The sequence below is a fragment of the Macaca thibetana genome, chromosome 9 (genome assembly GCF_024542745.1).
Source record: "Macaca thibetana thibetana isolate TM-01 chromosome 9, ASM2454274v1, whole genome shotgun sequence".
Classification (NCBI taxonomy): domain Eukaryota; kingdom Metazoa; phylum Chordata; class Mammalia; order Primates; family Cercopithecidae; genus Macaca; species Macaca thibetana.
Window position 1 is genome coordinate 13,665,929 of NC_065586.1, and position 26,354 is coordinate 13,692,282.

At 44.3% G+C, this 26,354-nt stretch overlaps 2 protein-coding genes across 14 annotated transcripts in view; both read right to left on the reverse strand.

Annotated features, from left to right (window-relative positions):
- The window catches only part of PHYH (phytanoyl-CoA 2-hydroxylase), a 1,057,918-nt gene that overhangs the window by 463,111 nt on the left and 568,453 nt on the right, over nt 1-26,354 (reverse strand). The window lies entirely within an intron of this gene.
- The window catches only part of FRMD4A (FERM domain containing 4A), a 695,352-nt gene that overhangs the window by 91,559 nt on the left and 577,439 nt on the right, over nt 1-26,354 (reverse strand). For all 13 annotated transcript variants that reach the window (XM_050803197.1, XM_050803199.1, XM_050803194.1 and 10 more), the window contains 4 exons: nt 12,499-12,582; nt 5,280-5,345; nt 4,960-5,017; nt 2,567-2,653 (listed from right to left, as the gene is read on the reverse strand). In XM_050803197.1, coding sequence (XP_050659154.1) covers nt 2,567-2,653; nt 4,960-5,017; nt 5,280-5,345; nt 12,499-12,582 — 295 coding nt within the window. The remainder of the gene's footprint in view (nt 1-2,566; nt 2,654-4,959; nt 5,018-5,279; nt 5,346-12,498; nt 12,583-26,354) is intronic.

Here is a 26,354-nt window from a genome sequence, read left to right on the forward strand (position 1 = left end):
AGTGATTTTCAATAAAACCCAGTCTGGGTTAGAGCCAATGGCCTGGAAAACTATATTGACCTTTTAACATTTTTAATTCATGGACCTGGATAAGTTCCATTCATTATTGTAAATTCTCTTATTCGATGCCTGATTTTTCATGCCTTTGGCTTCTTACTTTTCCTTATCTTGAAGCCTGTTCTAGCGTATTACAATAATAGTTAGAATTGATTGAGCCCTAAATATGCAACCTTTCCTGTGTTTTACATACATCAAGTGCTAGCTCATCACCTCTTCACTCTTCATTAGAGCCTCAATTAGAGAAATAAAGAAAGCTTAAACATTTTAATAAATTGAACCAAACAAGTATGAATGCTTATTAGCATGTCTTCTAAAAATCTTAGAGGGAGAAGAGATTTCAACTGCTGGATTTTAATGATCTCTGCTGTAGATCTCAATTATGCACGTCGGCCTTGGTCTTCTGCCACTATGGGCAAGAGAGAGCTCAATGTATTGCAGCCAGAATTTTGTTAAAGGCTTTAGGGAGTATTCTTGGCTTTTGCAAGCAGCAAAAACAGTCAGGCAAGTTGAAAAGAGAAAAGTCAGGCCAGGTGCGGTGGCTCATACCTGTAATCCCAGCACTTTGGGAGACTAAGGAGGGCAGATCGCTTGAGGTCAGGAGTTTGAGACAGGCCTGGCCAACATGGTGAAACCCTATCTCTACTAAAAATACAAAAATCAGCCAGGCATGGTGGCAGGTGCCTGTAATCCAGCTACTGGGGAGGCTGAGGCATGAGAATCGCTTGAACCCAGGAAGCAAAGGTTGCAGTGAGCCAAGAGCGTGCCACTGCACTCCAGCCTGGGAGACAGAGCAAGACTCTGTCTCAAACAAACAAACAAACAAACAAACAAACAAAAAAAAAAACAAAAAGAGAATGGTGGTTCTAAAAAGAAAGAGGGAAGAGAGAACTCAGGAAGAAAAGGCACAGAAAATTAAAAAGGCCACGTGGGAAAAAGGCACAGGGAAAACAGGAAGAAAAATACAGGGAGGAAGAGGTATAGATCCCACAATTGAGGAAAACAAAGTCAGAAAAGGTAAGAACAGAGGATCCAGTTAATTTCTTGTTGCATTTAAATGGATAAGGAAAGGCTTTAGAGATAGCCGCAAAACACTCCCTCCACCCACTAAAGAGCCAGGTTCTTCCTGAGTTGTTCCCAGTCAGTAATTCCCCCACCATTTGCTCAGCATCTTGTCTTAGAACTTAACCACCTTACTGATCAATGGAGTGAAAATCCTCCCAACATGGGAACATTTTTTCTTCTATCAATTTAATAAAGAAGCTGGCCAAGGACAGATGTTAACTGGAGAGCCTACAATCCACTCAGATATGTAGTGTGGGTTTCAATCCTATTCGTAGATAAAACAGCTTGGAAAGCAATCTGGAATGACATAATGGTCCAATATTGCTTTCTCTCTGCTAAAGCAAGTGTGGTTTTCATAGGTTTTTAATATGTATTTCAGGGTTTGAACTGCATACCATCTCTCTGTTACTCTCCACCAGGGGACCTGAATGACAGCACTCGCCTCTAAGATATTTTTCCATTATAATTTTCCAATTTGTTCAGGTCTGAAAAGTGTGTGTAAATGAAAACAGAGAAAATTCAAATGCTGTATCCCTTTCAAACATTCCATTTTGGGTTTACAAGGACTTTGCAAACCGTTCTCTGTTTCTCTCCCTCTTCAGCAAATAACCTTATTTTCTGATCACCTTTATTGAGCCAGAAAATATGTGCTGGATTTCCAGGAACCCTTCTCTCTCTTATTTTTCAGCTTTTTCTTTTTTTGTTTTGAGACAGAGTCTTGCTCTGTCAGCCAGGCTGGAGTGCAGCAGGGCAATCTCAGCTCACTACAACCTCCACCTCCCGGGCTCCAGTGATTCTCATGTCTCAGCCTCCCAAGTAGCTGGGATTATAGGCATCCACCACCGTGCCCAGCTAATTTTTGTATTTTTAGTAGAGACAGGGTTCTATCATGTTGGCCAGGCTGGTTAGAACTCCTGGTCTTAAGCGATCCGCCCGCCTCGGGCTCCCAAAATGCTGGGATTGCAGGCGTGAGCCGGCGTGCCCAGCCTTTCAGCTCTTTTTGACCTGCAATCTCTTCTTTCAGCTCTCCCACCTGCCCTGATTCCTGTCCCAGAAACCTTTGGGAGAACTCAGACTGGCTTCAGGATTCAAGAGAAATGTTACATCATTTTCCCAAAGAACACAGCCCCGCCCGAAATTAAGGAACACGACTGTCCCTCAAAAGTCTCTTTGCCTATCGGCTCTGGGGAGAACTGAGCCAGTCGTCTCACCTTAAGTAATTATAACAGCTTAGGTTTCCTCAGAGACAGGGAGAAAAAAAATGAAAAACGATTTACCCGGGGAACTCAGATGGGATTGCTGTGGAGTAATTTGTATACACTAAAATTGGCAGGGGATGGGTGAGCCTTTAGGCTGCATGGCCTTAGCCAGGTAAAACAGACCTTTATGCCTGTTCCTCTCCGGATCTGAGAGGCGTTAAACCCACACAGGAGACCGCCCTTACCTTTCTTGGCTTCACTTTATCATGGTAGTCATACTGGAAGATCCCTTTGTAGCTCAGGCCCAGCCACCATGGTATGCCCTGCTTGTCCTAGGATATCAAACAAAGTTCGGGTGAATATGGGGCTGGAGGAAGTAAACACACACTAAGTGGAGATTTCCTGGCTCGGGGGCAGATGAGGGAAAGTGCCATTTCCTGGGAAGGGATGGAGCCCACCTGTCTACTTTGTTTATTAACAGATGCGCCCATCATTGAAGGATGCTCTGTTATGTGAAGAGGGTGACATGGGGAATGTTGGGGCTGGGGGCCTGGTTCTGCTAATCAGCTGGACAGCTGAGATCCTTTCCCTTTATATATAAGGAGTGAATGCCCTGCTCTCTCTCTTTCTCTCTCTCTCTCTCTTTTTTTTCCTTCTAAGAATTTAGGCATTCCATGCTGGGACACCCTCTCACCACAGCTGAAAATCTGTGAGATGTCACACCTAATGAAAGGACCTTCTGGGCTGAGAAACTGTCATCGATGGTCAGAGCCAGAGGAGCCGTGGAGACTATGGAAAGTGACTCCTCTCCTTTTAACAACAAATCACAGCAAAGAGTTGGTCCAGCTTTACCCAGGACCTTCCCCAGCCCCGGGAAACACAGACCGGAAGGTGTCACCCTGAGGTCCTGCTCACCCAAGATGACAGCTGGGTGCCAGGCAGGGTTTCAGGACTCATGCTGTTGGACAGGGTAGCAAAACGGAAGCCGAAACCGTCTCAGGACTGAATTAGAAATACCAAGTCCGCTTATTGCTTTTTTTTTTTTTTTTGAGATGGAGTCTCACTCTGTTACCCAGGCTGGAGTGCACTGGCACAATCTTGGCTCACTGCAACCTCTGCCTCCCAGGTTCACGGAATTCGCCCACCTCAGCCTTCCGAGTAGCTGGGATTACAGGCACGTGCCACCACGCCTGGCTAATTTTTGTATTTTTAGTAGAGATGGGGTTTCACCATGTTGGCCAGGCTGGTCTCAAACTCCTGACCTCAGGTGATCCACCCGTCTCGGCCTCCCAAAGTGCTGGGATTACAGGCGTGAGCCACTGCACCTGCCCAGCCCCCCACCGTTTATTAACAGAGACTTCTTGTCACCTGAGTGTAAGTTGCAATTCTATATTCAAATAGGATGATTCTGAGTTGATTAGAGCCCTCAGAAGCTAGGATGTTATAATGAGCATATCAAGCAGCTTTTCCCTAGCTATGCCCTAATTGCCAAGTTTCTAAAAAACCTAATACACCCTCATGGTGGGTGTCTGGAAAACTCGAAACTGGCACATCATGGTTTTGAAATATTTGTGGGGCGTGAGTGATTTCAAGATGAGCAAAAAGATAAAAGGCAAAAGAGATACATTTTGAAATTTATTTTCAAGCTTCAGGGTATATGATTTCTTAAAAACAAACTTTAAAGGTAGTATAAAATCCTCGTATTAAACCCCTGCCTCTGGGAAGTAGCTGTGCGCACTGCAATGGTTTCAGAGAACAGAACAAGAGGAAACCCAATGCCACTGCAACAGCAGATTGACCAGGTAAGAGCTGTCATCACACCATAAAATGGCATCAGTGAGATCACAAGGCCCCCGGACAGGGAGCCTGATGCAGCTGGGCCAGGCTTCCTGCATTCGTGCTCTTTTCCAAATAAGCAGCTAAGCCATTGCTTATGCTTTGAGGTTCTAAGTGGCAAACACCCATACTTCTTTGGCACTTTGAAAATCCCAAGTCTTTACCACACTGAAATAAAGAGCACAGGTTTGAAGTTTTCTTGGAAGGCAGAAAGCATATATATCAGAGACAGCCTTTCTGTTAAGTTCTAGGGCTGACAAAGAAATGGACCACAGGCTGAAACACATTGAAAGACCGCGTGAAGTTTCCTGTATTGGAAATCGTCTTTCCCCAGCATGCAATCTTCCTGACCAAGTCTTCTGAGACCTCCATTCCCACCAGGAGTTATAAAGAAAAAAATAATGAGGGCCGGGCGCGGTGGCTCACGCCTGTAATCTCAGCACTTTGGGAGGCCGAGGCAGGTAGATCACCTGAGGTCAGGAGTTCAAGACCAGCCTGGTCAACATGGCGAAAACCCGTCTCTACTAAATATACAAAAATGAGATGGGTTTGGTGGCGCATGCCTGTAATCCCAGCTACTCGGGAGGCTGAGGTAGGAGAATTGCTTGAACCCGGGAGGTGGAGGTTGCAGTGAGCCGAGATCGCGCCACTGCACTCCAGCCTGGGCGACAGAGGGAGACTCCATCTCAAAAAGAAAAAAAAAAAAGAAAAGAAAAGAAAAAGAAAAAAAATATATAATGAGAAGTTTTAATTTGTTTGTTTAGGGGAGGTTTGGCAATCTTCACCAAATGAGTGCACTCACCTTCACTGCATAATAGTGAACCCCGTAGGTTGGGAGAGACTCCACGATGCTCATGTAGCTGGAACGACAATAAGAAGATACATAAACACACACACACAATGCACATGAGGCTAGTTATTCAGCAGATCTGGTATCTCATATATATATTTGTGTATGTGTATGTGATAAAGTTCTCGGAGTGATTATTTACTCGAAAATTAAATTGCAACATACACCCCCTACTCTCAGATATGTCTTTGGAGAGGAACTGAACAATTCCGACATACGATATATTAACACACAAACACCGTCCCCACGCAAGCTGGGAAGGGGCCACTTACTTCACGATTGCTTGACCTCTTGTCTGACCGTTCAGTTTCTTGTAGTGCTCAATAACTCTGTCTTCACTGCAATTAGAAGAAAAGAATGCTGTTATCAGAGTCCCTAAGTCAACAGCCAAGCTTCCTGCCAGTAAGATATTTCTCAGCCCCATCTCCTAAGAAGCTCCAGGGCACCAACAGCTCCTGGAAAAATGATTTGTCCTGGAGTGGCATTTCCAAACTCAGTCTGAGTGCTATCTATTTGGATGTAGATTTACTTAAAAAATAGTCTGTTTTCCCCTCAAAGGACTTACATTCTCTTTGTTTTGGATTTTTTTTTGTTTTGTTTTTGAGACGGAGTCTCGCTCTGTCACCCAGGCTAGAGTGCAATAGCGCGATCTTGGTTCACTGCAACCTCCACCTCCCGAGTTCAAGTGATTCTCGTGCCTCAGCCTCCCGAGTAAATGGGACTACAGATGCGTGCCACCATGCCTGACTGATTTTTGTATTTTCAGTAGAGACAGGGTTTCATCATGTTGGCCAGGCTGGTCTCAAACTCCTGACCTCAAGTGATCCACCCACCTTGGCCTCCCAATGTGCTGGGATTACAGGCATGAGCCGCCATGACTGGCTTATCTTGGATTTCTAATCAAGAAATATAAGACTGGAGCTCAGGCTGGGTGCAGTGTGTCACCCCTGTAATCCCAATGTTTAGGGAGGCTGAGGTGGGTGGATCGCTTGAGCCCAGGAGTTTGAGACCAGCCTGGGCAACACAGTGAGACCTTGTCTCTGCATAAAAATACAAAAATGAGCCAGGCATGGTGGAGTGTGCCTGTAGTCCCAGCTAGTTGGGAGGCTGAGGTGGGAGGATTGCTTGAGTCCAGGAGGTCAAGGTTGCAGTGAGCTAAGATTACACCACTGCATTCCAGCCTGGGTGACCGAGTGAGACCCTGGCTCAAAAACAAAAAACAAAGGAACAAAAAGACTGGAGCCCAGGTTTTGGGATCAGCTCCTTGGAAGCAATGGTACCAAGAGAATAAGAGGAAGCAGACAGCAGAGATGATGCGTGGATGCCCAGGCTGAACTCTCTGGGGTCCTTCTTATCCTCATCTTCCCAGTCCTGTCCACACAGGGCCTCATGGGGGGATGGCAGGCATTGACCTTAACCACACACCCACAGCCTACCTGCTCTGAATGCGTATTCAGGGATGGAAGGCTTTCCAGGAGGATGAAACGTTCTGGAATTTGGGCCTGGTTAATATGAACCATGAGGCAACAAAAGCTCCATAGGAACACTTGGAGAACAACAGCAAACCAGCTACCAGAATTAGAAAGGCGCTCCCTCCCTTTTCGAAATCTTAGTGTTTTTTTTGTTTTTGAGACGCAGTCTCCCTTGTCACCCAGACTGGAGTGCTGTGGCGTGATCTTGGCTCACTGCAACCTCCGCCTCCCAGTTTCAAGCAATCCTTGTGCCTCAGCCTCCTGAGCAGCTGGGATTACAGTTGTGTGTCACCACACCTCGCTAATTTTTGTATTTTTAGTAGAGATGGGGTTTTGCATGTTAGCCAGGCTGGTCTCAAACTCCGGGCCTCAGGTCATCTGCCCACCCCTGCCTCCCCAAGTGCTGGGATTATAGGCATGAGCCGCCGCACTCAGATGAAATCCTAGTTCTGATATAACAAGAGGTTAGGTGGCTCCTTGGCGGCAGTGGCAAGCCCGCCCCCTGAGAAGTGACTCTGATGCCCATGGGGTAGGAGATATGGCCGCTCCAACCCCTGCCTTCAGATGGGCGGAGCCAACCTTGGGAATCCCAGGGAAGCAGGTGCAGGCAGAAAGCCCCACCCCCACCTGCTGAGGTGTGGAGTCCAGACACCTCCGCCTCCCTGGTCTGGCCCCAGAGCTTTGGAACCTCAGTTCTCACTCTCCTGTCTTACTTCTCTTCACCCTTCCTGTCCTCCGTCAAAGCTCTGTGAGGGGAGGTGATTCCAGGGGTTTACCCTTGAGATCTCAATAGAGGATCTTTATTATCTATTATTATTGTTTTCGAGACAGGGTTTCACTCTCTTGCCCAGGCTGGAGTGCAGTGGCATGATCTTGACTCACTGCAAACTCCATCTCCTGGGTTCAAGTAATTCTCCTGCCTCAGTCTCCTGAGTAGCTGGGATTACAGGTGTGCACCACCACGTCCGGCTAATTTTTGTATTTTTAGTAGAGATGAGGTTTCACCACATTGGCCGGACTGGTCTCAAACTCCTGACCATCTGCCCACCTCGGTCTCCCGAAGTACTAGGATTACAGGTGTGAGCCACTACACGCAGCCCTATTATCTATTATTCATCACCCCAGGATCTACCTAAAGCCTTCTTTTACCCACCTTTTTCTGTTTGCATGTTTAGCACGGCCAGCGTTGGCGGGGTAACAGGTTCTACACATTCGTCACCTAGTCCTTGTGAGTAATTTATTTCTCTTTCAATGACTACCTTAACCTCCAACTAGTATCTTTTAATTTTAATATTCTGGAATTTGATGCATAGAGGACAGTGAGCAGTCTTGATAAAGAAGGTCTTTATGAATACCCAGAATGAGGACCAGCCAGCTCCAGGGACCCTTGCCTCAGTTGGAGCGTCACTTCCGTAGGGTCTGGGCATCCTCTATTCAGAAAGGGGCAGACCCAGCCATCTCTCTCCTTGGCTCCCACGTGCCGAGGAAGTTCTATGTCAAGTGTGACAAAGTCGTCTCCTGATAAACAATTCTCGAAAAGCATGCTCCCCAAGGGCAGGCCCAGCCTCACGAAACCTGCAGAGCTGCGTCAGGAGGTTCGGTGGCTCCACTTCTTTCCATCCCACTCACTAACTCAACAGCTGCCTTGGGGTGTTTCCTACCATGTGATCTGGGGTTTTGTGAGGTCGACTCCTAGATCCAGGGTCAAGCAACTCGGTGTAGATAGGGGCCTTGTTCCTTTGCAGCTCTAGGGAGAGAGGGTCCCTGGGGTGAGCTGAGGAGGTACAAGTCAACATAGCACTGTAGCCACGAACACACAGAAGGCTCAGGAGAAACACCAGTGAAAGAAAGTCAAAACCACTGTCAGAAAGCCACGCCGCTGTTTAACGACTACATGTCCTGACCACAGGGTTCTGGGTGGCTGACAGCTGCAGAAATCTTCGCCACCCCGTTTGCCCTGTAACTGCTGCTCTCTGAGACCATCTGTGAAGCCACAATAGTTGCCTTCTCCATCCTCAGTTTTTTCCTTCTCGTTTTGCCCCCTTAAACATGGTGGGCTCATCCTGGAATAACAGGCTCAATCCTTACTGAAAACCTATTCTGCTCCCAACCTGTCCCCACCTCTGCTCTGGAACTTTCCAGAGGGCTGACGTGCTCCGAGTTTTGCAGACAATTTTCCCAGACCCTAGATTTGTAGCAGGGACTCGAGGGGGTAACTAGCAGAAATCCAGGAGGCAGAGTAAGCACTGTCTGGATGACTCAGGGTTACATGGAGGAAAAAGGCAAATGACCAAAGCTGCCTGTGCCCGGGTCACTGGCTGGGTCATATTGTTAAGTCAAATGACCTCTCTGCAGACAAGGGGGTACAGGAAATGCATGGGTGATGGAAGGGGAAATAGGGATGGTGATATATGGTTCCCTGTCTCGGAGCAGCTGCTGGCCTGCTGTGCTCAGTGGTTTTGGGGTGAAAAAAGATGTCCCTGCATACCTCACTGAGGTGGTAGGGGTGGTCAGGTGGTCCAGCATTTACAAACTGGGCCTGCGAGGGAGAATCCAGGTTAGGGTACTGATCCCTCCTTGTTCTGTGGCCCTGGGCACATCATTCTAACTTTCTGCCTCTGTTGCCTCCTCAACAGGGAAATCGCATGGTGTGAAAAGTCCATGCTTGTTAAATGTGCGGGGAGCATTAGCAGAAAGGCTTCTTGCACCATGACTCAGCATTATTATGCTGCTTTCACTGCTTTTTAATGACATGAGGTGACTATGTATTTCCTCTCTTAATTACTGTCTGAAGTAGGTTGGTGTGTGTCATCCCATTTTGCAGAGGAGAAACTGATGAAAGCTACCTGGCTAGTCACTGCGGAGGCTTGGCTGGGATGCTAAGACCCACTGCCTTGGTCACCAGGCTGCAGCCTGCAGGTTGCCCATCCAAAGTGTGAACTCCAGCGGGGGCAGGAGAGCCCCCGAAGAATGGTGAGTACACCTCCTTAGTTCAGGAATGATTAGGGGAACTGGACACTCTGGGCAACTGTGATGAGAGGGGTAAAAAGGTCTCCCCCACTGGTGAGGGGTCCTGGTTGACCTTGCTGAGTGTTGATTCTGAGACCCAGAGGGAAAAGCAGCGAACAAGCTGTGTGCACCTGCTCTCTCTTCATTCTCTATCTGTATGAAGCAGGGACAGCACTTATCCCTCTTCTTGCAGCTTTGCTTTTTAAAAATCTATCTATACATAGGGGTACAAAAATACAGTTAGATAGAAGGAATATGTTCTAGTATTTGATCATACAGTAGGGAAACTATCGTTAACAATAATTTGTTGCATATGTCAAAGTAGCCACAAGTGAAGATTTGTAATGTTCCCAACACAAAGAAAAGATAAATGTTCGAGGCGATGGATAGCCCAGTTACCCTGATTTGATCACCGCACATTATGTACAGATATCAGAGTATATATACATGAAAAATATGTATAACTATTATGTATCAATAAGAATCAAAGTCCATATAAATAAGGTTGAAATATTAGAGCCAACACCAAGTAGCCAACCACGGTGAAATGAGGTGGAAGAATCTGTTGTGGTTGTGATTGTTGTTTTTCAGCAGGGTATTGTCAGGAGGGTCCCTGCCATTGACTTTTATACATCGTCTGGATTGTGATGCTGACTGAGTGGCACATGGCTCCCCCATCCTGCCACGCTCTCGGGACATTTAACACTGGCTTGGGCACTTATGGGTCTGAAGGAGTCTCAGGGAAAGTGCTGGCCTGGTCATGATGGTATGGGATGTTCTGCCAAGCCAGCTATAGGTGAAGATGTTTATACAGAGAGAGTGTGTGTGAAGGGCGAGGTGCCTGTGGGTTAGTAATCATGTGTGAGCACAGAGCAGATAATGGAGAAAGTGAAGGAAAAATCCAGAGACACAGGGAGGAGAGAAGAAATTCAAAACTCTCAGATGTCTATAGCGGTGTTCTAAGGTTTGGAAAGGAATGAATGGGTGACTGATGGACACACAACAGGACAAGTCTCAGAGGCGAAGAGATTCCTCCCTGGTCCTCTCTAGTTACCTGCTCACACCCTCGGGGCCTTGACCATTGGATTTTTGGAAGTGAACAGCCAGGAGGCTACAGAGGGATGAGGCCCAGTGGCACAAGGAATTAGGGAGGTGGGTAATATGGTCCGTGAACAAGGAAAAGGGACCATCATTTTTGGGCATTCGGATTGCAAGTCTCAACATTTGGAAACTGATGCGTGCAAAATCCCTGCAGGTTAAACAGATTTTGCTCTTTGGGGGCAAGTTATAGTTAGAGAAAGTCATTATCTATTTACATTTATGTTTCCAAAAGAGGAGTGGCAATAAAACAGCTCTGGGAGATGAAATTAGGGATGCCAGACACGGAAGGGAGCTCACAGCCTCGGGCCTGGGCGCCAGCTCCCTAGCGATGTGGTCTCTCAGAGAGATGTGATTTATGAGCCAGAGTTGTTTTTTGTTTTGTTTTTTGTTTGAGATGGAGTCTCACTCTGTCGCCAGGCTGGAGTGCAGTGGCACAATCTTGGTTCACTGCAACTTCCAACTCCTGAGTTCAAGGGATTCTCCTGCCTCAGCCTCCCAAGTAGCTGAGACTACAGGCACGTGCCACCATGTCCAGCTAATTTTTTTGTATTTTTAGTAGAGACAGGGTTTCATCATGTTGGCCAGGATGGTCTCCATCTCCTGACCTCGTGATCTGCCCGCCTCGCCCTTCCAAAGTGCTGGAATTATGAGCCAGAGTTTAATGCTGCTAACGAACCCTGCATCAAGACATGCCCCACCCCAGCCAAAGGAATCTCTTAGCCACCCGAATCAATGAACAACTAGGTCACTGTCTGGATAAGTGTCCAGAGAAGATGAAATGCTCATAATCCGTATTTTTCAGAAACTGTCATCAAAAGCACTGACACAAGTCACGTGTTGTAGTTTATTAGAATTGACTTGGTCTGTGCTTTTTGTTTTGCTTTTAAATAAAAGGAGTTGCAATGATTTCTGTTAGGGAATCAGAAGGAACATCAGAGAGCGGTATTGCAGTTATCAAAGGGCAGTGGCCAGGGCTTAGGAACCCAGTGGGATTTCAAAACATTATCCAGGAATGCAAGCCCTGCTCAACTGTGGCCCAAACCACAATCTGGGAGCCTTTCAAATGCTGGAATCATTCAGAATCAGTCATTTAGGGCCCGACAGATGAGCTACGGCATAATGTTACATAGTGGCTACATCAGGAGATATAAAACATCGAGGGAAAATAAAAGAATCAATCTCTCTCTTCTGAAAGAAAAAAGTCCTGTGGTTCTCCCACATCTCAAACCTCAACATGCTGTCATCAAACGACAGGTGTTCCAAAATGAAACTCTAGCAGCACATGAAAGGCTCTTCAAGGTGGCAAAGCTTCCAAAGTGAAATTTTAGAAGGTATTCTTTTTGAAAATTGAAAAAAAAAAAAAAAAAAAGAGAAGAAACAAAAAAGGAGAGGTCTCACGCACAATGCTTGACTTAAGTAAATGCAGAAAACGGGTGGGGTGTGGTGGCTCACACCTGTAATCCCAGCACTTCGGGAGGCCGAGGCGGCCGGATCACCTGAGGCCAGGAGTTCGAGACCAGCCTGGCCAACATGGTGAAAGCCTGTCTCTACTAAAAATACAAAAATTAGCCAGGTGTGGTAGTGTAGGCCTGTAATCCCAGCTACTCAGGAGGCCGAGGCAAGAGAATCGCTTGAGGCACAGGTTGCCATGAGCTGAGATCATGCCACTGCACTCTAGCCTGGGTAACAGAGCGAGATCTGTCTCAAAAAAAAAAAAAATTAATTAATTAATTAATTTAAAAAATAAATAAATGCAGAAAATGATTTCATGAAGACAGAAGGTACTTCATACAGCTGCGAGTCCAGGCTGGCACGTGGGAGCTGGTGGAGGGAGGGTATATTCAGTTGTCCTGTGTCCCCTCGCACTCCGAGAGGGGCTCGCTCCTGGGGAAGACGCCAGGGGTCTTACCAGTAGGCCAGGGAAGGGTGCTCCTTCAGGGCTTGGGTGGGAAGGGCTGGCAGCTTCTTCAAGTCACTCCTCACAACTTCATTGCTGAAAGAGATAATGGCCAGAAATGCACTCACCCTCTGAGGACATGACCGTACTCTCTGATACCACTTGGGCCGCTGCCTTGTCTGAGAGACCCCACATCTGCTTCCCTGTTAATCAAAAGCAGTGGGAGGAAGGGGCGCTCTCTTTTTACTCCCTTAATACAGATGTAAACGAAGGCAGAACACGCCAAGCCCAGTAACCACCTTTCACCGTGCAGAAAGCAGGACAAAACACCTCCAGATGGCCAGGGGTGTCTTCCCAAACCCTGCTCTCACAGACCGGCACAGAGTGAACGCCCCTGAGCAGCCCTCAGCAGAAATTCGGGGAGAAGAAGGGTCCCCAGGGGTCCCCCAGGGCAGGATCTTAGGAGAAGCTCCCCAGAACCCCGCCGTTAGGCTCACATTGCTCCGAGAATGGGCAATGGCGCGCTGTCTCCGTAACAGCGTTTGCTCTGCTAATACACAAAGCTGGTTTTCATGGTTTACGTTGACCACATGCTGGAAACTGTTTTCTGAAATATGACAAATAAATACTGATGGAGTCTCCTTTATCTGAAATGCTCGAGAGCAAAAGCGTTTCCGATTCCAGATTTTTTTTCAGATGTTTGACTAGTTGCATTTATATACTTACTGGTTGAGCCTCACAAAACCTGAGCATCTGAAATCCGAAGGGCTCCAATGAGCATTTCCTTTGAGCATCATGTCGGCACTCAAAAAATTTCAGAGTTTGGAGCATGTTGGAGTTCGGATTTTCAGATTAGGGAGACTCAGCCTGTAACTTTTGCTTTTGAGGAGGCTCAGAAACTACTTAGAAAGTGTGAACTGCATTGTCTGGGCCAGGCTGAGCATCCCATATCCTAAAATCCCAAATCAGAAATGTGCCAAAATCTGAAACATTTTGAGTGCCAACATGACGCTCAAAGGAAATGCTTATTGGAGCACTTTGGATGCTGGATTTTCAGATTTGAGGATGCTCAACCAGTTGGCGTATAACACAAATATTTCAAAACCTGAAAGGAATCTGAAACACTTCTGCTCCCAAGCATTTGGGATGAGGGAGACTCAACCTGTACCATCAGGTGGTTTTATGCATCTGGTCCTGAAATCAGAAATTCTTTTCCCCGTAGACTCACACATGCTTAGGTTTGGAAGATGCTTTAAACTCCCCTAGCTTAACCAGCCTTCTTCAGGTGCCTGACTCCTCCCTAGACACTCAGCAGGTCTGCATCCCCTCTGGGCTGGACCATCTGTGGCGTCTGCACCCACCTACTACCTCCACAGTAACAAGCGGCAGCCACTTTGGGACAGTTTTGATACTGAAAGAGCGTTTCCCTATCCTGGTCCACCAAAGAGCCTTGGAAGCCTTAGCCGGGGTTGCAACGGCACACGTAGGAGAGTTCTGCCTTCGATTCGCAGTTCTGACTTGGGTTACGTGAGCAGCTTCGAGGCTGCTTATACTAACCAAGGCAAATAGTGGCCACCAGGACACTGGGCAGTGCCATCTAAAAAGAAATGAAACAGGTACAACTGTTTCATTTTTAGCAATGTTTTTCATTTTTAGCAATGTTTTTCATTGCTAAAAAGGCATGAAACAAGGTATAACTCTGAAGGAAGGAAGGAATTCCGCAGCCATAGAGGGGAACTCCTCAGGTGCTTGGATGGCGGACACTCCAGCACCCATGCTGTTAACTGGAGGATACAATGTTCCCTATGTCCCTGGCAAGAAATACAGCCAAGGGCAGTGCAATGAGCAGCATCACCAATGGATGCCCAGTACCACTGGGCAAAACCACACCAATACACCACTACATTACGTCTGTGTGTGGTGATAAAGAAACACATGGAGGTTTGGTGACATTACAGCGCTCCCAGAAAAAGCATTTTTCTGTTGCCCTAAGAAAGAACGAGGCCAGGCGTGGTGGCTCATGCCTATAATCTCAGCATCTGGCGAGGCCGAAGTGGGAGGTTCACTTCAGTCCAGGAGTTCCAGATCGGCTTGGGCAACATAGTGGGACTCTGTCTCTACAAAAATTTAAAAAATTAGCCATGCACAGTGATGTATGCCTGTAGTCCTAGTTACCCGGGATGAGGCTGCAGTAAGCTGTGATTGCAACACTGCACTCCAGCCTGGGTGACAGAGGGAGACCCTCTCAAGAAAGAAAAGAAAAGAAAAGAGAAAGAGAGAGAGAGAAAGAAAGAGAGAAAGAGAAAGAAAGAGAGAGAGAAAGAGAGAAGGACAGAAGAAGAGAGAGAAAGAGAAGGAAAGGAAAGGAAAGCAAAGGAAAGCAAAAGAAAGGAAGGGAAAGGAAGGGAAAGGAAAGAAGGAAGAAGGAAGAAGGAAGGAAGGAAGGAAGGAAAGAAAGAAAGAGAAAGAAAGAAAGAGAGAGAGAGAGAAAGAGAGGAAGAAAGACAATGACGATGGCCAGTGGTGTTGGTGAATCCTGGCTTCATATGACCAACTAGAGGGAAAAGCTCAAAGTGGAACTGTTTGAATCAATCCATCCAAGTACTTGAACTGTTAGAATCTAAATGGTAAGGCCAGGACAGATCAATTGATAATCAATAAGCTGAAGGTGTTTATGAAGCCTCTGCTGTTACATGGAAAGAATTGTAGAGGATATAAAAAATGATGAGATATGGTCCTTAACCAGAAGGTGCCCACGATTTAGTTGGGAAGGCGAGAGGAACACCTACAAAGCTTACTGACCACAGGGGTGATGTGTGATCATGTCAATCCAAACAACAGACATGAAAGCTCAGAGGAAATAACGGCCCCCTTGGGCTCTGATGTAAGACTGGCTTTGGGGGAGGCTGTGCATGAATAAAAGGATAGGAATATCACTTTTATCCCGAGTGGAACACAGACAGACATGGGGGCCACATGAGCTGAAGAAATCCATTGTCAGGGGCAATACGCTGAAAAGGGCAGGTCAGGAAGAGAATTGTGAAACTTTAATGCCAGCTAAGAGGGTTCAGCCTCTTCTGGGTTTGATCCAGGAGGCAGACAGCAGGACAGCCCCTGGTGGTTTTCAAACGGGCAAACTCCTAGTGTTCAGGAAAATTCAATTCCAACCCCAAGTACAGTTGGTAATTTTTACGCGCATGCTATAAAGGCATAGTTTCAGCAAATATTCAATTCACCAAACATGTGAGGGCCCACATTGATGAATTTCCGGATCTTCTCTCCCGGCTTCACGGTACGTTCCCTGAGAAAAGGGATTTGATTTATTGGTCCATCAGCACACAGAAGGCTGGCTTCAATGTGAAAGGCACTTTTCTCAGATCAACTTTATTGGATGAAACCATGAGAAAGGCAATTAGTGACTCCCTGAAGGAGTTGAAACTTGAGTTTGGGTTTACTCACACCCATCACATCGAAAGTGTATTTGGGGAAGGAAGGAGCTCCAGGAGGAAGGGATCGTTTTACCCACCAAACCCTTGCTTGTTGGCAAACACGTTGCCCTGATGACAGCCACAGGTTTGATTTCCTCGCTGAAGCCTGCAGTGGGTTCTCTGGCTCTGCTCCAGGGCAAGGTTACACACAAAAAAATCTAACAAGAAATCACCAAGGCGTGAAGCCTGTCTAAATCCATTACATTCTGGAAGGGATCCATGGCCCTTCATCCTTCCCTGAGGACAAATCTGTAGAAATGTTCTGTTTGCTTTTCTGCTGTTTATAAACATCTGCAATAACTTAGGGGTGTCTAGCCCTGTCAATCCAGCCAAACTCTGTGGCTGAAAATCAGAAAGCTCCCCTAACAGGAAACTTGGTCACTCTACCCCCAGAGACTTGCAAGGCTGTGGCCTGACGAATGTTCTAGAAGTTCATACTTCCTCCCTCCATGTCTTCCACTTTGACGTTTTCCCCAGAGTTCATGGCACGTGATAAATGCCAACTTATAAAACAACTTAAGACAGTTCATTGTGGCTGCATTCCATTTTTAGAAAAATGCAAAAAAGAGCTGGATGTGGTGACTCATGCTTGTAATTCCAGCACTTTGGGAGGCCAAGGTGGGAGGACTGCTTGAGTCCAGGAGTTTGAGACCAGCCTGGGCAACATAGCGAGACTCCATCTCTACAAAAATAAAAATATAAAAAAATAGCCAGGTGTAGTGGTTTGCACTTGTAGTCCCAGCTGTTTGGGAGGCTGACGTGGGAGGATTGCTTGAGCCCAGGAGTTTGAGACCAGCCTGGGCAACATAGCGAGACTCCATCTCTACAAAAATAAAAATATAAAAAATAGCCAGGTGTAGTGGTTTGCACTTGTAGTCCCAGCTGTTTGGGAGGCTGAAGTGGGAGGACTGCTTGAGCCCAGGAGTTTGACATTACAGTGAGTATGATCATGCCACTGTTCTCTAGCCTGGGCAACAGAGGAAGACCCTGTCTCAAAAACAAAAAGAATAGAAAAGAAAAAGAAAAATGCAAAAAGGTCTCTTGAAGAGCCAGTTGCTAAACTGAGAATAACATTTAAGTCTTCCTATCTTTAATATTAAGCAGCTTTTATTAAAAACTCTCCAGCAGGTATGAATGTTGTCAGGATAAATGTGGTGTCAGTGCTGTACTGGCCTTCGATTTAGTGGTTTTTTTGTTTGTTTGTTTTGTTTTTTCAGATGATGTGCCTGTCTTCTACAGCCTATACGCCTCATAAAACAAGGAAAGTTAGAATGATCTACTGGGGAAAAACAAAGATTTCTAGCAATATATCAAATAGAGAATTTGCCGCAGTGAACCACAATAAATTTAACCAAGATACCACAAAATGAAGGGAGCAAAAATTAAAACAGAGAGAAAGATGAGCAAAATCCACAATGCGTTTGCTTTTCTTTAAAAAAACCTGGAAATAACTTTTTCAAGAAACTCTCCTTGGGTCAAATGAGATGTATGTAATTTGTGAGAGAAACTTTGGGCGAATAGAGTAGGCTTAGTGTGAAAGAATTCTTCCTAAAACCAGTTGTTTCTGTCTGCACTGGTACAAAAACAGCAGAGCACAAAACCCAGAACGTGATGCTAGCTTAACAGAAAGGAACAGCCTGCAATTCAGAAAGAGTAATATAATGCTAGCGTCGGCCTAACTCCTCCATATTTTATGGGCAGATCATGAAGGTCACGTTCTCGGGGGTGGGGTATTTCATAGGTAGAGTATTGCAGGTCCTTAATCGATTATCACAATTCCAAAATTCAAAAAGCTCTAAGAAACATTTCTTAACCCATCTGGCTGCAAACTTCATCTTTTTGCACGAGGGAACGATGGACCTTTCTATTTGCGCCCACTTGCTGGGCACATCCATGTTTTGTGGGGGAGGTGTCAATGTGTTTAATTCCAGGTGCTGCCTTAGGCCCTGCCCAGGGTGTGGTACAAGCCCTGAATTACCTGCCTAAATCCTGCCAAGTTCCGAATTCGTAAACATTGAGATCCTAAAGTTCTAGATATGCATATGTGGCTCTGTGTTCCTTTATTTGATCATACAATGGACCTAGAAAACTGAGACAGATTAATGAGGGAAGTTATAGATTTTTATTCTTTGCTGATCTTTAAGAAATCATGCAGGAAACAATCTTTCATTTCCCTTTCCTTCCTTCCTCCTCTTTTTTTTTTTTTTTGGTAAACCAAGGTGAAGTAGAGGTTACGACAAAGAAAAGGGAGCACCTGCCCATCTCTGCCTGATCCCATGCTTTTCCCCAAGTGTGTAGGAAAGAAATGTTGCAGGGGTTTTCCACCATTGGTTTGGGCCCCATCTGTCTGAGAAACTTCTCCTGCCATAGTGTGTGACCATTCGCAGACAAAGGGAATCACCTGGAGGCCCCAGGAGGTTTCTCCAGCATGGGATTCTGAATTCTGGGCATGTATCGTAGATATGTCACATGAATTACCAACTGTTTGTGGGGGGCAACATTTTTTTTTTTCTTTTTTTTGAGACGGAGTCTCGCTTTGTCGCCCAGGCTGGAGTGCAGTGGTGCGATCTCGGCTCACTGCAAGCTCCGCCTCCCGGGTTCACACCATTCTCCTGCCTCAGCCTCAGAGTAGCTGGGACTACAGGTGCCCGCCACCTCGCCCGGCTAATTTTTTGTATTTTTAGTAGAGACGGGGTTTCACCGTGTTAGCCAGGATGGTCTCGATCTACTGACCTCATGATCTGCCCGCCTCGGCCTCCCAAAGTGCTGGGATTACAGGCGTGAGCCACCATACCCGGCTATGGGAGGCAACATTGTAAACACATTTATGAAATATGTGCCTTTCTATTTTTTATTTTATTTTATTTTGAGACAGGGTCTCGCTTTGTTGCCCAGGCCAGAGTGCAGTTTTGAGATCACGGCTCACTGTAGCCTCCACCTCCCAGGCTCAAGTGAACCACCTGCCTTAGCCTCCAAGCAGCTGTGACTACAGGTGCTTATCACCACCACCTGGCTAATTTTTAAAATATTTTGTAGAGATGAGGTCTCACTATGTTGCCTAGGCTCGTCTTGAACTCCTGGACTCAAGCAATCCTCCTGCCTCGGCCTCCCAAAGTGCTGGGATTATAGGCATGAGCCACTGTGCCTGGCAGTCCCTTTATTTCTGTTGCTAATTGTTAAGTTATATAAGTAAAGATTTCTTCCTTGATTACTGAGTCTGGTTTTCTGGGGTGAAAGGAAAGTTTTATGAATTTCTAATTTATATTAGGTGTAAACATGTAAAATATAAAAACAAGTTTAAAAATTGTTTCATAAGTCTACAATTTCAGGCAAATAATTTTCTCAAAAAGCCCAAGAAGAAACGATTGATTAACTTATCAGTATCACTCTTTAGTTTGGGAATTTCCACTCTGAAAAACTGACACAGTACCATAGCCATGAAACGTTTTGCTATTCACAGGTATAACTGAAAATATGATATTTTAATACATTAAATAAGTGCTTAACAAAAGAAGTAAGCTGTCATAATACAAAATTTCCTCCTTACTTGGCTTCTAAGCAATTACCATAGAATTCGAAGAATATCATCCCGCAAAACAACAACAACAACAACAAAAAAACCACCCTGTCCCTATCCAAATACTTTTTTATGCTTTGAAAATGTGAATTACACACTTGAAAGCTCAATCAAATAGACTTTTGTGCATAAAACAAAGCTTTCTGTAACAATTTATGACTTTTCCACTTGAACATTTTGCTTCAAATTTTCACAGATTCTGTTCCTTTCAAAACTTTTGCTGGTGTGAAAGATTCCATCTGCGCTTCAATTACTCATGGCCCTTAAACTCATTTTTAAATCATGGGAAAATGCCACACACAATTCTTTCGTGTGTGCGTGTGTGTGTGTATGTGTGTGTGTGTAAAACAGTACATAAATAGTATATGAGAATTATATTAATTTCAATTCTTCCCATAGAAACTCTTCTTTGGGCTGTTAGGTGTGTTTCAAGTTTAACAGATTAACTTTTTTTTCCCTAGGATGTTTCCAATAGAAAAATTTGCAAGTTTAGATAGATATTATAGATACTGTTAAGTTACATAAGTTGTATTTCAAATAGTAACTATTTCAAACATAACTGAGTATTTTTTCACTAATTATCTAAAAATCTCAGCAAATCTATTTCTCCTACCATATGATCACATCAGCTGTTTATTTTCAAGCAGCCAGTTTAAAAACTGTAGGGAAATATGCCCCAAATGATCTAATAACGATTTGAAACCGAGCTTGCTTAGAGCTGTAGTAGTAAAACCACTTATGTATGTGCAAGGAAATAGTATTTGTATACTAGGAATTGTGATGTGCAGACTGCTGCTTTAGATTAATCAAGTCTCCATGTTGTAGCTGTCAAGAAAATAACTATGTCATCTTTTTAAAGATCACAATTGATATAAATGTTTATAGTACTAAAAAAAAGTCTTTTAGAAGAAAATGAGTTCTTCGTGTTCTTTTCCTCTTGATCATCTAAAACTCTTCCTTTCACCTATGACTTCCTAAAAGTCACCCTCTGGCCTGGCAAAAAAGACTTAAAAACCTGAAATTTTCTGATACCAGTAAGTTGAGTTCAGTTTATATTAATTCACAAATGGCTCTTTATAAAGGCAGAAGAGATTTCAAAGAAAGAAAGAAAAAAACCAAGGAGGCCCTTTTTTGGGGTCATAAAAATGTCTTTTTCTCCACACTAGTGAGCACACCATCCCATGGTTTATACAAGATAAAATACTAAAAGCTCTTTACATGTTTGCCTCTAATTGCTTTCCTGGGCACCTAATAACATGTGGTTTGTGGAAGTTAATGGGAATTTTTCAGCACTCCAATGCTCCAACTCCTCTTCTAAAATGGAGGGGAAAATCAATTTCCCTTGTTAATGAGGGACTGCTACTATTTGTTTTCATTGATTGGGTGATGCATTGTTCTATTTCTAAAAGCAAGCTGGTTTCCATTTTCTGTTTTAAAGAAACAGAAAGAGTAACTTGCAGATTGACACCGCAGGTGTACACCCAGATTTCTTAGCCGCCACTCACTGAGCTCTGAGAAGCTGATATTCTGGCACTTGGACTGGCATTTCACCTTGCACAGATGTCATATAAACTGACCCCCAAGTACTCAATCAAAACGTGAGTTCTTTTCCTTCGGTGGCTGTGTTTATTTGGAATGGCGAGCCTGTAGACACGGGGTGCCTTCCATCGCCCCTTAAGCATGTAATGGGCCCTGCTGAACAGAGCCAGGTAGGCAAAACGTGGCCCAAGAATCTTTCCACGGAATTTCCTTACTATCTGTCTTTTTCGGGTGCTGTTTGCTTTCTGGTCTTCATAAATCTCATGCTGGGAGAATCCTGTTTTAGTGATTAGCATCAGTATATCCAGTCCTCGGAAACAAAGATATTTCCAGGTCCCAGACGAGGGTCCAGAGTAACACAGCTTTACTGATCTGGTTTCAATAAATCTTGCTAACGAAAAATTCTATAGAACAGATGTTTTTTACTTGTCTCTGTTAATGTATGGACGATTCTTTATTTCAAAGGTAGTGTAATTTTGGCATTTGTGATTTGCGTTGTTTAGTGCAAAACATTTTAAAAGCACTTCAATATTGCAAAATGCTAAAGGTTAGTTTTTATTTTATTTTTGGAGACAGGGTCTCACTCTGTGACTCAGGCTGGAGTACAGTGGTGCAATCTCGACTCACTGCAGTGGCAGCCTCTGCCTCCCGGGATCAAACAATCCTCCCACCTCAGCCTCCCAAGTAGCTGGGACTACAGGCTGGGACTCACCACCATGCCTGGCTAATTGTTTTTGTATTTTTAGTGGAGATGGGGTTTTGCCATGTTGCCCTGGTTGGTCTCGAACTCCTGGGCTCAAGCAATTCACCCGCCTCGGCCTCCCACCATGCTGAGATTACAGACGTGAGCCACCATGCTTTGCTTAAAATTATTATTTTAAGCAAATTTGCAGCACATTTTTAGAAAGATCAGAAGGGCTGGCAGAGGTGAAGTGATTCTCAAAATCAGGGTAAGGAGATTGGCTGATAAGGTTTTCAGTTAAGGTCCCCTTAGAGACAAAACCCCCAAAATCAAGTTTTTGTATGTAATATCTCCCTTAGTACAGTGTTGCAATAAAACTTCTGTTAAATTAAATTAGAATATAACTAGAGAATTGGATGTCCTATCAGTCGATTAAATGAGGTATTCTCTGCACTGATCTTTTTAAGGAAGAGAATATTAGTTTTTCTACCATCACCCAAGAGTTTTAAAAAAGCTTTGAAATGGAAAACATCAGTATTCCATTCCCAAACCCCTGAGGTGTTTCTGATGAATAAAATATGTAAGAATCATAGAATCATATGTAAGAATCTGTTAGTTAGTTGGCCAGTGGTCAACAGTGATCATCGAAAGATATTTTTTGTTGCTGTTTTTAAACTGCATCAGTTCTCCTCTTCCAAATATTTGGCCCACAGCTGCCTTTGTTAACAGCTCGGAGGCTACTGAATTGTTTTTAAACAGAAATGCCAACTCTACTGACTTCCTGACTGTCGACAGACATGAGGTTTTTTGTTTTACATGTATATACATCAGGAAATGAAACGAGATTACCACATGCTGTGCTAAGGAAAACAATAAAAGTGAAAAAATGTTATTTTTAGATAAGACTATTTCCTAAACCTTTAGAGGCATCGTACAAATTTATCCTCCGTTTGGTAGAATATGAACATGTGTGGTCTGTATTTCTTCCTATGGCAGGCGATACTAATTATCTATCTATATTACAGTCATTTTCTCTCAGCATGCTAAACCTGACATTTCAGCGTAAAGTCCAATAAGACAAGGAAGTGAGCTATTCTGTTAATGGGAAAGAAAAGAGTTATGTAAGAATAAGCCTTCAGGCATCTGCTGAGCAAAACAGAGAGTCCAAAAGAAGAAATGGAAGAGCAAGTGAGTTTCATGAGAAACAGTAGCTACAGTTCAGAGTTGACTTATATAGTTCTCTTTCCATTAAGGTGGATCAGCACTTTTGACTTCGTCTTTTTTTTTTTTTTTTTTGTGAGAGGGAGTTTTGCTCTTGTCACCCAGGCTGGATTGTAATGGCGCCATCTCGGCTCACTGCAACCTCCGCCAACTGGGTTCAAGCAATTCTCCTGCCTTAGCCTCCCGAGTAGCTGGGATCACAGGCGCACGCCACCACACCCGGCTACTTTTTGTATTTTTAATAGAGACAGGGTTTCACCATGTTGGCCAGGTTGGTCTTGAACTCCCGACCTCAGGCGATTTACCTGCCTTGGCCTCCTAAAGTGCTGGGATTACAGGCGTGAGCCAGTGCACCCAGCCCCTGACTTCTCTTTTGTAAAAGCAATCCCCTTTTCTCTTGTACCTCAAGGAAACTGCTCCCATAATTTATGGATTAATACTCATTCCACATAAATGTAATTTGGATATAGTCCCTGAAATGTAAATATCTAGGATAATAGTATCCTGAAGAAAATAGCCTTTTGGGAAGTTATGGATTCAGGACTTCTCAGGCTGTGAAAGAGTTACTTTATCTTTTGTGGATGGCCACTCATTTAAAAGGTTATTGAATCCTCTAGATTTTAGAAGATCTTAGAGTTTAGCCCTGGACCCTGTGTTATATCTAGAAAAGCCTTTTCTAGGGTTCTGTGTGTTCTTAGCTGGCTGGTATTTTATTAATGTTGTTCAGGAAAACTACAGTATGGAAATCAAAGCCATTCCTTTAAATAAAACTGAGGTTATATAGTCATGCATTTAATAACAGTGATAGATGCAGGAGGCATGCAGATGCAGATAAGGAAACCCACACAGGGTCTTGCCCGGGGGTGTGCCTACAAGGGACCGGGGCCCACATGTGCACTGGGAGAAGGGGGTGGAGCCACCAAGAATTCGTGCCTTATGTAGGGGAGAAGACTGATATTTAATCTGTGAGGTGGGAGCCTCTCCTTCTATGCTGAGAGCCTTCTTTTCACTTAATAATCCACTCTCCTCCCCCTTCCATTTGTCTATGTGCCTAATTTTTCCTGGTCGTGAGACAAGAAGCTGGATTTTAGTTGAACTAAGGAGCAAAAAATCCTGCATCAATAGCAAAAACAACTTTCTACAATAAATCACAAATAAGTTTGTTTATATAAATGACATAAGTTATGAGAATGGGACATCTAAAATACCTAATGTTTAGCCGCTGAACCAAGTGTGGTCAATTTTGATGTGCTGGGTATCTTCCCAGAAGTAGATGGGAAGGAATTTAGAATTACTTCTCTTACTCCAAAATGTTAGGCCACTCAAGTGTACTAGTTTCTCTGGACCTCTGAAGATGGCTTTACTAGCATGGGCCTGCTACAGAAAAAGAGTGTTTAGCAGAGACTCCAATGTAACAGATCACCCCCACTGTCCATGGTGTAGGTTTTAGGCTGTGAGATAAACTGACCTTTTGGATAAGGTGTCTGACCTCTCCCCTCTCCTGACAGTGATTTCTCTTCCCAGACAGCTGCGCTTACAAACAAACTGCTAGGTAGCAGTAGCACTTTGACAAATGGAGCACAACCCAGATCCTTTGTTTCTTTGAATTCAGCCAACAAGCTAGCATTCCAGAAGCTCATTAGGGGGCCATGAATTACTGTGGAGGCCAAGCCTGCACTTCCTTCTCCCTGGCAATCCATGTGGCCACACGTTCCCATGATCCATGGGGCCAGATCATGCTATTCCCAGTTCACATTCCATCCTGTCAGGGTACTCTCAAAATAAATAATATTTACAGCAGAGTTCAGAGCTGGCGAAAGAAATGTGGAAGGAAAAATGTGAGTAAGTAGACTAGACACTGGAATCCATTGGATTTGTGGTTTTTAAATCATTTTTTCATGGGACTTCAGAAATCTTTGTAAGTAGTTATGGACTGGCACTTATCAAAACCCCAAATTCCAAGGCCAAATTAATGTCATAAAAAAGTAACAAAGAAAAATTATAACAAGATTAATTTCTATAACCTGAAAACATTATGTTTAGCAAATTCAGTAAATGGTTACTGGCCACCTACAAAGTTCAAGGTCTCCAGCCAAAGCTAGTTACAGTCATTATCTATTTAAAAGTTTGACCAGCACTGCTTTATACCAAAAACTTGGAAAACTTAAATAAAAGGGGCCCGGAGGTCTCTTTATGCAAATATTCAAACAGAGCTGAAGAGATGGCATTTGAGATCAGAGTCAGCAACTATAACCCCCTGGACAAATCTAGTCCTCTGCTTATGTATTACTCATGAACTAAGGACGGCTTTGACATTTTTAAATGATTAGAAAAAGAACTCAAAAGAAGAATATTTTGTGATACATGAACATTTATATGAAATTCAAATTTCTGTATCCATAAATAAAGTTTTATTGGAACATAATCAGGCTCATCCATTTACTTATCCTATTGGGCTGCTTTTGCACTTAGGAAGAGTGGTGTAATTGCAACAGAGATCGTGCTGCGTGCAAAACTCAAGATACTGACAATCTGGCCCTTAACAGAAAAAGCTTGCTCATCCTTGTTTTAGATTGTAAAATAATTTTTTGCTTTTGCTGAGATGTCTGACTGAGAACAGTCAACACAGTGAGAGCTCATCTCTACAAAAAAAAAAAAAAAGAAGAATTAGCCCGGTGCAGTGACTTATGCCTGTGGTCCCAGCTACTTGGGAGGCTGAGGCAGGAGGATCACTCGAGCCCAGGAGTTGGAGGTGACAGTGAGCCATGACTGCACTCCAGCCTGGGTAACAGAAGGAGACCCTGCCTCTGAAAAAATTTAAAAAATAATAATAGCAAAAAAGAAAGCCTGAGAAATGTACCAGGAGAGCAAGGAGAAAGCAGTTGAGACCTGAAAAACCGGTGACAAAGACAGCCAAGTACAGGTGGCCACTAACAGAAGTAGTTTTTGCTGCATTTACAGATGAAATCCCTCAAAGCATGGGGAAACAGACAGGTTCTTAGATGGAGCAGAGGTCCGATTTGTGTTTCTTTTTAATACCAATTTGCTAATTTCCTGTTGATGGGCCAGAACCTTATGCCTTCATGCTTTCCTTTCCTGTTCATATGGTTTACTGTTTGCCTGTAAACCTAGATTCTCCAGAACGGGTTACCCTGGCCTTTTCTTTTGTTTTCTTTTTCAGAGGAGCTTAATCAAACAGAATCCCAGGAATAACGTCTGCCTTTGAGCAGACAGCCCTGCTGGTGGCTGGCTACACCTTCTGCCCTGTTCCAGGTCTGGTGATGATCACGAGAGATTTCAGGGCAATTTCAGCCATACTGATCAACACACAGTGAGGATTGAAATAAATGACGAGTTTGCA